This window comes from Microcaecilia unicolor, chromosome 8 (assembly GCF_901765095.1).
Source record: "Microcaecilia unicolor chromosome 8, aMicUni1.1, whole genome shotgun sequence".
Lineage (NCBI taxonomy): Eukaryota > Metazoa > Chordata > Amphibia > Gymnophiona > Siphonopidae > Microcaecilia > Microcaecilia unicolor.
The window spans coordinates 86,160,869-86,178,094 of record NC_044038.1 but is presented as its reverse complement, the minus strand read 5'-3'; the positions used below and the strand labels follow the sequence as shown (position 1 = coordinate 86,178,094).

Here is a 17,226-nt window from a genome sequence, read left to right as displayed (position 1 = left end):
ATCCCCTTACTGGTATCCACAATTACCCTGTGAAAACCTCTATCCCAAAAGAAACCCATCTAACCTTTGTAATCCCTACTAGGGAATTTATAGTATCAGATGTGAGGGCCCAATTGTAAAACCATGCCCCTCTTCTGCGGGCCCCCTCAAACAAAGAACCTTTGAAACAGCAACAGTAAACATAACATGCCCCATGTACCCTCTTTATAGTCAGTAGCAGATAGGTACGTTCTGGGTTATAAAATTACCAAACTGTGTCCCGTCAGCTCGGCGTGAGCGCGCCACCCCCGCTTTTCAAGCTCACCATCTTAATCAAATCAGCCAGGTTTTCTTGGTTGTTCTTTCAGGCCGGATCCTCAGGGCTCAGGTCTCGCTGCACAAACTTCAACGCTTCTGCCGCCGATGAGAACAGTGAGTGTTTTCCATTATGCCAGATCTTTAGACGGGCAGGATAAAGTAAAGCAAATTGAATTTTCTTTTCAAATAATTGTTGGCACACTCCACGAAATGCTCTTCGCTGTAAAGAAACTCCGGTCGAGAAATCCTGGAAGCAGTGTACTGTATGGTTCTCGTATTGTATGGTCCCAGCCTTTCTGAACGCCCGAAAAATTTCCTGTTTGTGGGCAAAATTCAAGACTTTGAAAATGACGACTCTTGGGCGGGGGTCCTTCGAATTTCCAGGCCCCAGACGGTGAGCACGTTCTATTCTTAAAGGCCCAGCAGACAGTTGTAAAGGTAAAATTTTTGGTAGCCAGATTTCTAGAAAGTCTCTTAATTCTGAGTCTTTGATCTTCTCAGGCAACCCAATCATTCTTATGTTACTCCTGCGAGCTCTATTTTCTAGGTCCTCCAGCTTACTCTCCAGCCGTTCCACCTTGCTCTCCAGGTCTTTTTGTGTTGTCTCATGCTGCTGCACTCGATCTTCCACATCAGATAATCGCTGCTTATATTGAGAAAACTCTGAGTGGATGTTTTCCAGCTTCGCGTCGATGCCTCCTAATTGTTCTTTGATCGCTTGTAATTTGTGATCCACTGATGCCCCCAACATAGCAGAGACTTCTGCTGCCACCTCCGCGGCCCACGCCGAGCTCACTGACCTCGGGCCGTCTCCGTCCGCCATCTTGGAGTCTGTTGTACGGGTCCGCATGCTTTCTTTTTTTGGGGAGTTTAGCCGCCATCGCACCTCTGCCAAGCTCCGTTTTAGTATTCCGCGATACCCCGATGTTTCGGATCGCCGTTGTTGTTATCCTCGCTTTTTAATGCTGCGAAATGAGGTATTTATTTGCGGAAAACGGCGCGGGGAAGGCGGGAGCTCAGCACGACGACACCTTCTCTCTAGCCGTGCATCACGTGATCTCCCTTCCTCCGATTTTTAAAAGTCATCTTCACTTACCAAGTCTGGGTTACAGCGGCGGGCAGCAGCGGTAAAATGCATGCAGGCTCGGCCCTTCTCTTTCTCAGCTGTGGTCCCGCCCTTGCGGAAGTAGGAAAGGAGGGCGGGACCACAGCTGAGAGAGAGAAAAGGGCCAAGGCTGCACGCATTTTACCACTGCTGCTGGCCGCCATAATCCTGACTTGGTAAGTGAAGATGACTTAAACATCGGAGGGAGGGGGCCTGGAACTGGAAGAGAGGTAAGGGTCTCGGAGATGAGAGGGAGGGCGTCGGGACAGGGAGCGTGCGGCTGCGGCGAGTGTCCATCGGGGAGGAGGTTGGGTGAGGGGGGCTCTGGGCGGGGGACTGGGTCCAGCGGCGACTCAAGATGGGGAGTGTCCATCGGAGAGGAGGGTGGGTGAGGGGGGCGGGAGAGAGCCGCGGCTCAAGCGGCGACTCTGGAGCGAGCGGGGGGAGATGGTGGGGGGTCCAACAGTGACTCGGGAGGGAGTCGGTCGGAGAGGAGGGGGAGGGACCGAACTTGGAAAGCAGAGGGAGGTCGGCGGGACGGCTTGCATGCGGCTGCGGGTAGTGTCCATCGTGGAGCAGGGTGGGTGAGGACTGTGGCCTGGGGACAGGGTGCAGCCACAACTCGGGAGGGGCGAGAGAGAGAGCAGCGTGTCCTGCGACGACTCGAGAGTGACTGGCAACTATGCTGCGTCCCCTTCCCTCTCAGTGTTCCGCCCTCGATGTCATTACATTTGGACGCGAGGGCGGGACAGTGAGACAGATGCTTACAGGCAGCACGAACCCCTACGAACTCTTCAGTGCCACGGGAGTCAGCTTCCAAGGCAAGGGGTGTTTCCCTACTCCTCCCCCTGCCTGGGAAACAGCTCAGTGCCCCTCCCTTGGCGCAACACCCAAGCCCCTACCTTGCAAAACCGCGAGCCAGGCAGGGGGAGGAGTAGGGAAACACGCTCCGCCTACCAATCAGCTCTCAGTGCCCCCCCTCGGCGCAACACCCAAGCTCCTCCCCCCCGGCGCATCACCAAAGCCCCTACCCCCCCTCTTGGGCACATCAACTCCCTCGCCACCCGCAGCCGCCAATACTAACGCTGTCCGGCCGCTGCTGCTTCTCCTGTGGAGCAGCAGCGGCCAGTACAAAAAGAAAAAAGCCCAAAAAAGATTTTTAACGTGAAACGCTGCTCCATAGACAGCCATCTGGCATTGGCTGTCGTCACTGCAGCCGCTCCTCCTCTCCCCTCCACGTCACTGCCCCTGCAGGAAGACCCCGGAGGAGCGCAGCGACGTCAGAGGGGAGAGGAGGAGCGGCTGCAGAGATGATAGCCAATGCCAGATGGCTGTCTACGGAGCCATGTTTCAGGTTTAAAATCTATTTTTGGCTTTTTTCTTTTTGTACCGGCCGCTGCTGCTCAACAGGAGACGCAGCAGCGGCCGGACAGCGTTAGTATTGGCGGCTGCGGGTGGCGAGGGGGTTGATGTGCCCGAGGGGGGGTAGGGGCTTGGGTGATGCGCCGAGGGGGAGGGGAGGGTCGCTGGACATGGGTGGCTGGAGGGGGGCAGGGGGAGGGGAGGGTCGCTGGATATGGGTGGCTGCAGGGGGAGAGGAGGGTCGCTGGACATGGATGGCTGTGGGGGGGCAGGAAAGAGGGAAGTGGGGAGGGGGTCCTGAGACCAGATGGGTGGCTGCAGGGGAGGGCAGGGGAGACAGAAGGGACGCTGCAGGGGGGCAGGAGGAGAGGAGGGTCACTGGACATGGGTGGCTGCAGGGGCGGCAGGGGAGATAGGTGGGTCGCTGGACATGGGTGGCTACAGGGGGCAAGGGAGAGGAGGGTCACTGGACATGGGTAGCTGCAGGGGGAGAGGAGGGTTGGTGGACATGGGTGGCTGCGGGGGGGGGGCAGGGGGAGAGGAGAGTCGCTGCACATGGGTGGCTGCAGGGGGGGCAGGGGAGACAGGAAGGATGCTGCGGGGGGGGGGGGGGGGGGGGATTACCTTGCTAGCGCCCGTTTCATTGCCTACCGAAACGGGCCTTTTATACTAGTATTCTATAAACAGTATGTATAAATTCTGGAACACCTATGAAACACCCATTTTCTCACCCATAACCACGCCCCTTTTGGCTCCATGCATTAGAATTTAGGCGCTGTGCATTACAAAATACGCTTAGCGAGTTATGTATGTAAATACTAATTGCCAATTATTGCTTAAGTGCTGTTAAAACTCTGATTGGCTTAAGCCAATTAAGTTACATGCATTGTTATAGAATACATTTGGATTTTGGCACAGAACACTAGGTGCAATTTATACAATTTGGCGGTATATGCAAATATTTTTAAAAAGTCTCCTTAAGGAAATACTTTACAATGTAAGTCATTTGGAACTGATACTAAGTTACAAAGGGGTCCTTTTACTATGGTGCACTAACGGATTTAGCTTGCGCTAATGATTAGCATGCACTAAATGATAAGACACCATTATATTCCTATGAGCATCTTCTCATTTAGCTCATGATAATCGTTAGAGTGCGTTAAATCTGTTAGCGCACTTTAGTAAAAGGACTCCATAGTCTTATTTATACTAAGACGGTATATGTCTTCAATAGATTTTAATTAAAAATGGGTATTTTTTTAATATGTATCTGTGTTTATGTTAAACTTGTTTTAAAGTTAAGATATTTTAATTTTTTTAATGTATTTTATGTAACTGTTTTAGGATTGTCGTATGACCCTTGATGCAGCTTATTTAGACGAAATATGGACATGTTGGGTATTTTTGTTAATGAACACGACTTGTTTTTGTGTTGGTGATCTGCTCCCATTTCTGGAGATTTTTAGCATTTATACAGAACTCTAAAGCAGGCTGCTTTGCAACAAACTAAGGGCTCCTTTTACAAAGCAGTGCTAGCAATTAGTAACACGCCAAATCATTCTTATTGCGGTTTTGTAAAAGGAGCCCTAAATATATGTACAAGTCCCTTTCCTAGGGAGCTCACAGTCCATGTACCCAAGATGGTCAGAGAGAAAATGATTTGCCCAATGTCAGAAGTGCCAATGGCAGGAGAAAAATTTGAACCTAGATCACATGGGGGTCCTTTTACCAAGCTGTTTTACAAGCTAACATTAAAACGTGCAAAAAAAAACAAAACAAAAAAAAAAACCTAACGCCGCATGCACTAAAGTGTTTCACGTTAGTTTTGGTACCTGCACATGCTAAAAAGTACAGTAATTATTTTTTTGTATTTTTTTTTGAAGGGGTGATCTGCTCCTGTTTCTAGTGTTTTGGCTACTGCAGATCCTAGCCTCTTTTGGGTGTTCATTGTTAAATGCTAAAAATAACAGTAATGCCATTCTTCCTCTAGCGTTTTTCATATCCGCATGCCATTCTCAACATATCTTGAGGGTTTGCTACCCAGTACTCACTTAAGGCGGGATCGCTAGTGCTCTCCTGTTTTTCCAAATTCCAACATTCCTTGTTCGGTTCCGATGATTCTTTATCTTCCTTGGTCCGAAAAGACAGAATAGACGGGTGACCTATGGTTCCTCCCCAATACAGAAAAAATTCAAACATAAAGGTCAAACATTTATATCTTGGAAAGTTGCTCTCACTTATTTTCCCCTATACTCCTTCTCATTCACTGCAAAACTGCATACCGCCTTGGGATTTGTAGTATGGAGTGTTGCCACAATTTGGGTTTCTGTCAGATACTTGTGACCTGGCTTGAACGCTGTTTGGACAACAGGATACTGGGCTAGATGGACCACTGGACTATTGGTCTGACACAGTATGGCTACTCTTATGTTCTTATCTGCACATTGTTTATCTACCCAAGCTGTTCACTGTTCATGACTGGAATCAACCCACCATTCAGCACTTTTCTCTGTTGTCCCCGTCCCTCTGGAACTCTCTTCCAGTAGAGATTCGTTCAGAACAATCTTTCCTCAGATTCAGATCCTTAGTGAAGACCAACTTTTTGTTTAAATTTATTTTTATTTTCCCTGTCCTTTTCCTGTCAATTATTGCAGTTCTTGTAAGAATTCTTAATTGTGAACTGCTTTGATTTTTAACTGAAAGGTGGTATATCAAGTTTTCACTAAACATACATTTTTAGTGCAGGGTACAAAGAGGCAGAAAGCACACCATGGAGACTTACTCCACCACAGACTAGGCAGAATCATTCCATAACAAGAAAAGTAAATTTCCAAAAATGTTACTATTCTTTCCATAGTAGGCCATGGAGTTTAAACAAATAAGATTTCTCTCTCTAACTCACACCTCTACTCAGAACACTCCAGTGTCACATACATCCCAGCTGCTTACAAAAAAGAATCTCTCCAAAATCCCACTAAGAAAAGGAGTCCATTTTCTCTGTTTTGCAGTTTAATTCTAAAGCAGTAGGAACTGCATGTTAGAATAAAAAGATCAACAACTGAGGGACGGTTCAGTCATCAATTTCCCTATTGTTTCAGTGTTCTCAACAGACTGTGGATGGGCTGGCAGATACAGATACATGTTTGGAATCTAGAGTGACTCAATGTGAATCTCAGAATGTTAATTACTATGTGACATGTTTGTTTACTATTAGCTTAGTGATTCACAAACAGTTTGGAATTTCTAGAAAATAGTCAGATCTAAAACATTACGAGGCCCTTTTAATAAAGCTTAGAGCATCTAAATGCTAAGAAGCCTATAAGTTTAAAATGGACTTCTTAGCATTTAGCACGCGCTAAACTTTCGTAAAAAGGTCTCTATGTTTTTTTGAATTTGTCATCTTTTATCCTCAGAAATTCTGCTGTGAAGATACTTAAAGGAAATATTGCTTCTTGAAAATACTCATAGTTTGCTTATTTGGAATTGAAAATGTTTTGGGTGGTGAAGGGGTGCTCTCAAGATGGAGTCCTTGGATTTAACTGCATTTTTAGTAACATTTCAGGATACTCAAGCTACCTTTTGGTCACCTTAGCATCTAAAACAGGAGAAAATTTGTTAAAATCTAATTTTCAGAAGAAACATACGCAGCTCTGTGGTCAGCAAGTTCAGGTTTTTCCTGACATTGCGAAAACTTCTCAAAGATGTCAGAAAGAATTTCTTACATTGAAGGATAGGGACATCTTATTTTTTGCAGCTCCCCTGCAGGTGCCCAATTATTTATCAAAATGTACATTATGTTTATTTTGATCTTATGCAGCTTGAAAGATTTCTTATAGAAAAAGAAGTTTCTGTAGGAGGCAAAGTATAAATTTAGGGTCTATAGTACAATATCCCAGTTGTATATGCCATGATATAATATCAAGACTGGATTACTGCAATGCACTATTCAATGGTCTGACTACAAAGGGCCTGCACCAGCTCCAGTTGATTCAGAATGCAGCAGCAAGACTCATAGAAGGTTGCAAGCGACGTGACCACATCACACCATTTTTGCAAAACCTTCATTGGCTACCAGTACAATACAGGGCTAAATTTAAAACTCTATGTCTGATCTTCAAGGCCCTGAAAGGGAAAGGCCCCAAGTACCTAAAGAATAGGATGATCCTCCACACACCGCCAAGGACACCAAGGTCTTCCCAATTACTATTAGTAGCCACACCCTCTCCAAAACACATTACACGATGTGATACCCGCAAGCGAGCCTTCTGCGGAGTAGCCCCCACACTCTGGAATACACTGCCTGAAAGGCTCCGCCTAACACAAGACTTCAGGAAGAAGGTGAAAACTTGGCTCTTCAACCAGGCCTTTAACAGAAGAAGTAACTAACTTGTTAGTTTCACACACAAGGAGTGACTCAGGCTGCACATACAGCAGCAGGACATTTTTATCCACTCCTACCCTAGCTGAGATCATATTTAACCATCTATCTTGACCTCATGTGCAACTTTCTTTAAATCAGTCACCTTACTTTCTAACTCTTCTTACTCTCTTACCTATCTATATGTTTCATCTTTGCTTTACCCTTCACTATCAATTAAAATGTTCAATTACGTATCGTGTTGACAATGTAAGTAATATACCATGACATATTTTGTATTGCTATTTGAATACTTTACTGCTGTATGTTAAATTGTACAGCGCTACGTAACCCTAGTAGCGCTCTAGAAATGTTAAGTAGTAGTAGTAATTGCCTATTGCTCATGTTTGTTCTATTCTTACTGTACACTGCCTTAAGTGAATTCCTTCAAAAAGGCAGTAAATAAATTCTAATAAAATAAATAAATAGTAGCATTTTTGATGGAAGTATATCCTGATTGATGAATGATTAATTTCAATATTGTCCTTCTCTGTTCTCCTTAATATGGTCTTTATCTGGGAATTTTTAATTTTGAAAATTTAAAACTATTTTAACTTTAATGTGATTGACTCAATTTTTCCCACGATGATAGACAAAATGTCTTCTGGGTTTAAATGATGCCCAACATATGTCCTGCCCCCTTTTACTTTCTAGCTCTCATCAGAAACCAGGATACACTAGAATTGATTTCTATTTTTCCTTATCATTCCTAGCCGATTTGATGACGGGATTGTAGCCCCTGAAAGCTCACTGCAAGTGTATTTAATCAAACATTAATTGGGAAAAACATGGAGGACATGGCTTATGGAATTCTTTCCAGTCTTTGTGTGTGTATGGGTTGGTTTGTTTATACATGTTTGTATGCATGGACACGTGTGTATGTCTGTGAATGCTTGCATGCATGTGTCTGGTGTATGTTTTGTGATTCATTTTTTTCTGACAAGATTGCTTCAGACACAGCCTAAAGTGCCCTACTGTTCACTTCTGTACTCCTGGTGCCAGGTAAGAGAAATCCAGTGTCCATGCTGTCAGCATTTGGTACTCACCTGTACCAGGGCACATAGTGCTTTCCTGCTCCTCAGAGCGCTGCCAAACCCGCCTGTATGACTCCTCCTCCTCCTTTTTAATCATTAATAAAATATGCCCAGATCCTAAACAAAAAAAAAAAAAGCATCCAAACGACATAAATTAAATCTTAAATCTCATTATAATGGAAAATCTCATTATAATGGAACAGTCAGTGACAGAGTAGAAAGAAGATGCACCCTGATGGGTCAGATCAAGTATTCATCAAGTCCAGCAAACTGGCTCCAACAACAGTCAATCCGGGCCACTAGGAAATATCTAGCCAATCCATTCCTTGTTGTTGTTCTACCAGGATAAACAGTGGTTTTCCCAAGACTACCTGACCAATTTCAGCTTAAGGACTTTTTCTCCAGGAACTTGTCTAAACCCTTTTTGCTTACTTCAATTATTTTTTTTTGTGAAAACAAGCAAACACTTGAACAAATAACATCTGATGTAATGGAAAGAACAAATAACACAAATGATCAAATCTTCCAAACAACTTCCATCACAGCCCAAAATTAAGTCCTCAAAAACAGGAGAAACCAAGACCCCCAACCCAAAGAATTGCTCAAGAAAAACAACAAGCAAATATTTCAAAGGGACAGCCTAAAGTTCAAAACTAGGGAGCTACATTTTCATACATGGGAAACATCAACTAAGGCGACAAGGCAATGATAATTATGACGGTTCATAGAATATGTATGAATCATTGTTGTATCTGATTAAAACAGCTATGTTATCATCTGGAAATAAATTCCACAGCCTAATTGTGATACTGAATTAAAGAATGTCTTCTCCCATTTGTTTTAAATCTACTACCATTAGTTTCAAGAAATGTCTCTTGGTCTTAGTAAGGTTTGAAAGGGTAAACCATTCCTTATTTAAATGTTCCACCGTGCTCATGATTTTTAAACATCTAGCACATCCCCTTTTCAATCATCTGTTCCAAGCTGAAGAGTCCTAACCTGTTTAGCCTCTCTTTGTAGGAGAACTCTTCCACTCTCATCCCCTTTATCGTTTTTGTTGCCCTTCTCTGAACTTTTTCTAGTTCTGCAATGTATTTTTTTCAGATGGGATGACAAATTACTTTGAATATTTTTGTGTAATCTGCAAATATGATCATTTCACTCATTGCTCCCACTTCCAGAACATTAACGCGTAAGTTAAACACCGCTTCCAGTGCAGATCCCTGGGGCGCTCCACTATTTACTTATTTCCACTGGGAATGATGTTTAGACCTACTCTCTGTTTCCTGTATTTTAGCTAGTTCCCAGTCCATAACAGGATACTGCCTCCTATCCCATGACTTTTGAATTTACTGAGGTTCCTATAGTGTCTTTACCCGCACACTTATTCACACCTTACTAGATTTGAAAGACACAACTTCTCTTTGCTAGATCCATAATGGGTCTCTCTCATTAAGTAATGTTTATCCATTGAACCAGCAATTTGGTTCTTAACTATACCTTGGGAATCACGCAATTATGCGCATGTATGATTATGTACATGTATGATTTCCTATGCAATTAATGAGTAATGAGGGTGCTCCAAATAATGTAATTCTGCATAAGCTGCCCTCAGCAGCAGTCAGAGCCCAAGAAAAAGATGGTCTGAAGGCATGTGGAAGGCTTCCAAGCACAGGTGGGAGAAGGCAATTACCTAGAGCCCATCAGTCTATAGCTTTCTCCTGCCAGTTGGCAGAAAATGGATTGGAATCATGCTGAGGGGCACAGAGAGATTTAGTTCATCAAAGCAACAGCATCATTTTTCTGCTGCACGCCCTGAATAATGCAGGCAATGTGTGTGGAGAGCTGCATCAGAGGAGATCTGGTCCTATGGTAGAAAATCAGCCTGTGCATCAGTGGTACAGAATAACCTCATCATTCAAACTCCCTAGTCCACAAACCCCACAACATTTACCTAGTGGCCCAGTGGGCACTGGATGCTCCCCCATTCCTGAACCCCCCTTCTCGAGGCAACCCTGTCCTCAGTGGCTATGTAGGCCAAGACCTTGGCCTAGAGAGCCTCCTGATGCTGGCGGAACTCACCACCCCCCCCCCCCGGGGGTCTGAATTATGCCTGGCCCAGAGAGGGGTCCAGCAGTGTCCTTCTTCACTACCGCCATATTGGCAAATAGCATCATTTGACCTCTAGTGGTACATCGGAAGGCATTGCTAAGGGTAGGCACCACCATTTTCCAAGATGGCTGTGCTGGAGGCAAGAGCAAATGGGGTATTACTCCTGCTTTTAGAGGTATACCATAACACTGGGTTAAAGCATATTCAAATGAGCTCATAAATTAACCTAATTACCAAAGATCATTAATAATATTTCAAATGTTATTCACTACTGAGCCATACTAGCGGAAACCAGATATGATGGCAGACATAAATCCTCCCATAAATGCACATCACATGTGCAGTAATTATACAGTAGAAACAAAAATAGTATATAATGAGAGGATTCATGTCTGCCATCATATCCAGTTCCTGCGAGTATGGCTCGGTAGTTTCCTGAGCATCTACGGGAGGAGGTTATTCCCCAGTTAAAGATGTGCAGGACTGTACACAAGTGATGTTTAGTGAGTAATGTACTTTTATATTTTGTACAGTGTTGAACGTATAGCCTTGAAAGCATAAGGATGATTGCTTTTAATGATCACATATGTATACGTATATAATTTTCTAGTTTAGTCTCCTCATGACGCCATGTGGGGCAAAACGTGAATTCATGTTAAGACCAACAAATTGAATGACAAACACCAAGCATAGTGGTTTGAGATATATTGGAATGACATGATTCATCTGCCCTAATTATTTCCAAAATATTGAATCTGGAAGAGTACTCCATTCAGATCCGTGAGGAATTGGTCTTTTGCCTCCATAGAAAATCTGTAGTCTGAATCACAAGGATTGCCTATTGGTTGTAAATGAGAAAAAATCTGACCAACTATGCAAGGCACTTAAGCTTTGATGACACTGGGGACAAAGAACAGGATTTCTCATTGACTCACAAATTTTGGAACATTTGATTGTGGCTTCATTTTTAGTATTGAATCAATTTTAGAATTCATAGGAGATCCCGGAGTGGAAGTGTGGGAGGGAGAGGAGAGTAGAAGTGGCTTGCCTACCACAGATATATATATTTTTTTTTTAGAGGGGAGGGTCATAGTAGGTGCCAGGGGGCCAATTGGGCCACTTTGGATTGGGGGAGGGACGTGTCAAGGGAGGGTACTGAGATCTGCAATGGGCCATTTGGTCCACTCTAGATATTTTTTGTGGGGTGGGGGGTGTGGGAATCAAAGAAGGCAAAAGACACATTGTGCTGCTCTCAGAGATAGCAACACCCCTGCAGCACAGCAACCTCACTATGTACACACCAGAGAATCTAGCATAATTTTGCATTTTTTGGTGCATAAAAATTCTGAAATTCCCTGGGGTTTACTTAACAGTATTTCCAACATTTTACCTGGTAACAATACCCAGCTCACCAGTCCAATCACTTCATTGCACAAAACAGTTTTTTTTTTCCTTGTTACAAACAAATTATCTGGCTACACAGCGAAGCATTTTGTAAAACAGCTGCAAACTCACCTGTGGCCAAGCCATTACTGATGTCCTGTCCCTCTGTGTCCTGGGGATCACATGACTCCTCCTCCTCCTCCTCTTTAATTCGTAACAAAATATCAGGGTTCAGACAGGTACAGCCTGCTGGCAGAAAAAACACCACATTTTGTAAAGGAACCATGACAAAATTCTGGGACATCTCTATTCTCACACCTCAGCACTCCATACGGTAATTAGGAAATTAGTGGATGGCATGGGATAGAGCATCTGTTTTACAACCATTTCCTTCCCTCTCCTCCTTTCTCGTTCTGTCCTAAATTTTAACGGAGTTCCCACTTTCATATTTGATTATAATATATTTTTTATTGTACAGCGCTCTGCTATGTTTGTTCATTTTGTCATCCAGGTATTTCTGTTCTCTGTGTATAATGGAGTGAGCATTCCCTTTTAGCGCTGCCATTGTAGAGGGCACGTTTCAACCTGCCTCATGAACTGCAGCCTCCACAATTTTTGCTTGAGCTGGGGGTTCCTAAGGAAGGAGGAATCTGAAATGAAGCTCTTTATAGCCCTCATCTTTGGAAGAGACATTGTGTGCAGAAGCATTTCTCAAGGCAGATTTAAATTTGTCCCACAGATAAGCGACTCTTGTACACTGACTGCGGAAGACTTCAGAGCATTAAGTATTTAATAACATGATGAAGTTTTTGAAGATTTCAACTTTTAATTGGGGACACATTTCAGTGGGATTGATATAGTGTTGTGTGTGCACAGTGAGAACATGTATTCATACATTAGTTTCATTTTATATGGTTGCCTCCTCAAGGATGTGCAACAGAGTTTAAATGAGAACTGAATTAGCACACACTCATTTATAACACTACTGATTCAGGCATGGGTGCCTGTAGAGTACTGAGATCTGCCACCTTTCATTTTGTTATTATTATTTTGTTACTATAATATTGACACATATATAAGGTTTTGAATGATTGCTGGTTCTCCTGTTCTCACACTTCAATTTTATTTCCAGTTAATCACGTGTGTATATATATTTTGTCTCAATTTGGGTTCTTTTCAAGTGTGTGTTCAGGAAGTGAGGCATATCAAGTTTAATGAACCATAAATCATATATACCTGCTCATTAATACCAAGTATGGTGCTGCACGGACTGAGGATTAATTGGTTAAGAACTAAAATGGCAATTCTATAGCTGGACGTGTAAATGTACAGGATACTAGCACTTACGTGCATAAGTGTATACTAACCTGTCAACATGCCAGCAGGGTGCCTAAGCCAGTGGCATAGCAATGGGGGGCCTTGGGGGCCCAGGCCCCCCATTCCAGCTTCAGGCACTCCCAACTCTAGTGGCCAGACAAGTGCCTGCGTTTTGGGCACTACTGGCTACCCTCTGCTCCCTGCACCGCTGTCCTTCAATATTCCGGGCCACTGGCAGCATTAGTAAGGTTAATTTAAACCCTTTAGTGTCCAATGTTCCCATCAATCTGTTCCTATATAGCTTTCGGGAACATTGGACACTAAAGGGTTAAGCACACTGCCTTCGGCGGCCCGAAATCTTTCCCTCTGCTACAGTTCCTGTCCTGCATAGGCGGGATGCTGCAACAGAGGGAGAGCTTCCGGGGCTGCTGAAGGCAGTGTGCTTACCACACTGATGCTTCCAGTAGCACAGAAAATTTTGATCAAGGAGATATGCTGAAAATGGTTTACTGTGATTTTGAAATATCTCAGTAATAAACCAAGCAGACTAGGGGGTGAGTTCCAGGATGATGGACTGGATTAGAAACTTAAGTGGTACGTTTTCAAAGTAGAACTGATATCTCATATTAACTCCCCTACTCTCGAAACAATTGCTTGCAAAATCAACAATGATATTATCTGATCCTACCTGCATCATCCTTTTTTACCACCCACCAGGGAGGTGGCAATCAACAGAAAACATCTTCACTGAATTTGTATCTAAAATATGCACTAAATTTGATAATGACATCAATTTACACCTAGATAATCAGAATGACAGTAATACAAAAAATTTACTTGACTTTTTAAACTACTGGCAACTCACACAGCCATACCTCTCACAATAAAGGCCACTTACTTGACCTATTAGACTATCAATTTGCAAACAACAACTTTCATCTAAGTAACCATACTTGCACTTAAACTCCCTGGTCAGATCACAGTAAACTTGTGTTTTCCCTCTATTGGAGGAAAAATACAAAATCAATGAAAAATAAAAGTATTACGACTGATCACAAAACTAGAGGAAAAATAAATACCACAACATTCTGGTCTAACGTCTTGAATAATCCTGCTCTTCCTCCCGCAGACAACAACTTTATGATTAAATGGGATGATCTATATGAAAATGTCTTAAATAACATAGCTCCCCTCAAATCTACATCCAAACCAACCCAGAAAATTTCACCTTGGTTTAATCAATCTATCCTTCTTTTGAAAAGAAAATGTAGAAAACTGGAAAGAAAATGGGCTTAAGACAAATCAAATGAAAACAAATTAACTTGGAAAACTGCCATCAAAACATATAAAAATTAGATCAAAATTACAAAAGCATCAGTGGTAATTTCTTTAATAGTAACATAGTAACATAGTAGATGACGGCAGAAAAAGACCTGCATGGTCCATCCAGTCTGCCCAAGACAAACTCATATGTGTATACCTTACCTTGAATTGAATTTGTACCTGTCCTTTTCAGGGCACAGACCATATAAGTCTGCCCAGCAGTATTTCCCGCCTCCCAACCACCAGTCCCGCCTCCCATCACCGGCTCTGGTACAGACCGTATAAGTCTGCCCTCCCCTATTCTTGCTTCCCAACCACCACCCCCTCTTCCCCCCACCTGCTCCGCCACCCAATTTCAGCTAAGCTTCTGAGGATCCATTCCTTCTGCACAGGATTCCTCTATGCATATCCCATGCATGTTTGAACTCCGTTACCGTTTTCCTCTCCACCACCTCCTGCGGGAGGGCATTCCAAGCGTTCACCACCCTCTCCAGCAAACGTTTCAATCTGATAAAAAGCCTATTATCTGCAAAAGAAATAACCACAACAACAGAGTCTCCACCAATAACAGAGCAACTGGCTACTTTTTTCAAACAAAAAATAGTTAATCAGAGAAGGAGTCCTCAAATTAAAAGTCAACCATCAAGATATTTATGAAAAACAGTCAGACACAGATACAGGAATAGAAACCAACAGAATTTGGTCTTCCTTCCAACTACCAACCCATGACACAGTAAAACATTACCTCCCAAAATATTCAAACTCACAATGCATACTAGATCCTTGTCCTGTTACCTTATGAAGGAAGTTCCTAATATTTTCATCAATCTGCTTCAGCAGCATATCTCATTCCTACTATTCCACAGCACTTTCCCTGATAACAAAGGTTCTATTATCCTAACACCAATACCAAAAAACAATTCAATCACCATAACTGATGTAACAAACCACAGACTAGTAGCCTCCACTTCTTTGATGACAAAGGTGATGGAAGGAATAGTAGCAGCACAAACTATGGACTACCTTTCACATTTCTCCCTACTACACAAATTGCAATCAGGTTTCAGACCATGCTATACCATCGACACTGTCCTTACTACCCTAGTATCAAATCTCAGAAAATAAATTAGCATAGGGTCTAAGATCTTAACAATGCAGTTCGATATGTTTAGCGCATAATACCCTACTAAACATATCAGACAACTTTGGTATATGTGGCACAGTCCACAAATGGTTTCAAGGATTCCTGAAATCAATATCTTACAAAGTGAAAATGAAAGGAACCTTATCCTCTCCTTGGTCACCGGGCTGTGATGTCCCTCAGGGCTCTCCATTATCGACCATTCTGTTTAATATAATGATGTCACCACTAGGTAACAGACTAGAAACAGCGGTATTCAAAACATTCATATATGCCGACGATGTTACCATATACACAACCTTCAAAAAGAAAATTAAAGGTATCTTACAAAAGATAAAACTTGGCTTAAATTTGATGAAAACCTGGGCCTCAGAATCCAAACTAAAGCTAAATAAAGAAAAAAAAACTAAAATTCATGGTCATTACCAACCTATTTGACCAAAACGACTACAACAGTTTCACAATTGACAACACTTCATTCCCCATCGACAATAATCTGAAAATTCTAGGTATAATTATAGACAAACATTTAACATTTGATACTCAAGTTTCCTCAGTAATCACAAAATCTTTCAGGTCTCTTTGGAAACTAAAAAGGATCAAACCCTATTTCTCATCAGAAACATTCAGCCTATTGGTACAATCATTAACATTATCCCAATTCGATTATTGTAATGCCATATATGCTGGATGTAAGGCGTGCGTGTTGAAAAAACTCCAAAACAGCAAAAAAAAAAAAAAAAAACTGCAGCCAGGTTCATATATAAAATCTCTCATTTTGAAAGTGCCTCCCCTTTATTAATCAAATTACACTGGCTTTCCATCAAAGCAAGAATCACCTTCAAATTATGTACCTTTATCTTTCAAATACTAAATGGCCCAGCTTCAGACTATATGATACCATTAATAAACTTACCTCAAAGAAACACTAAATATGAGGCAAGAAACTCTCTCAGACTACACCTCCCAAATTGCAAAAACGTGACCTACAAAACTGTCCACTTTGCAGACTTCACTTACCTAGGAACCAAATGGTGGAACTCCTTACCACCCAAAATAAGAAATATAGAGGAAAATACTAGATTCCGCAAAATCCTCAAATCGTTCCTATTCAAACTAATCCTCATAAAGAATGACCATATCTCAAATAATTAATTACCACCTGAATTGGTTATTACTCTACTTACCATTAACTTTCTCTTTTCTTCATGTACAATTTCTCACTCATAATAGATTTTCTAAATGTTAATATCCATAGTTATCCCAGTATGTTTATGATAATGTACTGTAAAATTGGATTCTTACAACAAATTACTTTCTTATGAATTAATTCTTTGTTATGTATCCTATACTGTTTATTGTCCTCCTAAGGACTTTCACTAACTACACCCTCTCCAAAAGACATTACACGATGTGATACCCGCAAGCGAGCCTTCTCCGGAGTAGCCCCCAAACTCTGGAATGCATTGTCTGAAAGGCTCCGCTTAGCACAAGACTACCTCTACTTCAGGAAGGTGAAAGCTTGGCTCTTCAACCAAGCCTTTAATGGAAGAAGTAACTAACTTGTTAGTCTCACTCACACACAAGGATTGACTCGGGCTGCACATACTGCAGCGGGACATGTTTATCCACTCCTACCCTAGCTGAGATAATATTTAACCATCAACAATCCCCTTACTTTCTAATTCTTCCTACTTTCTTCACATCAATCCCCTTACTTTCTAATTCTTCCTAC

General features: G+C 42.5%; 1 protein-coding gene across 3 annotated transcripts in view; it reads right to left on the bottom strand.

Moving 5' to 3' along the window:
- Positions 1–17,226, bottom strand: part of LOC115476560 (zinc finger protein 211-like) — a 112,614-nt gene that overhangs the window by 77,970 nt on the left and 17,418 nt on the right. For all 3 annotated transcript variants that reach the window (XM_030212987.1, XM_030212989.1, XM_030212988.1), the window contains 2 exons: positions 11,843–11,956; positions 4,816–4,935 (listed from right to left, as the gene is read on the bottom strand). In XM_030212987.1, coding sequence (XP_030068847.1) covers positions 4,816–4,935; positions 11,843–11,956 — 234 coding nt within the window. The remainder of the gene's footprint in view (positions 1–4,815; positions 4,936–11,842; positions 11,957–17,226) is intronic.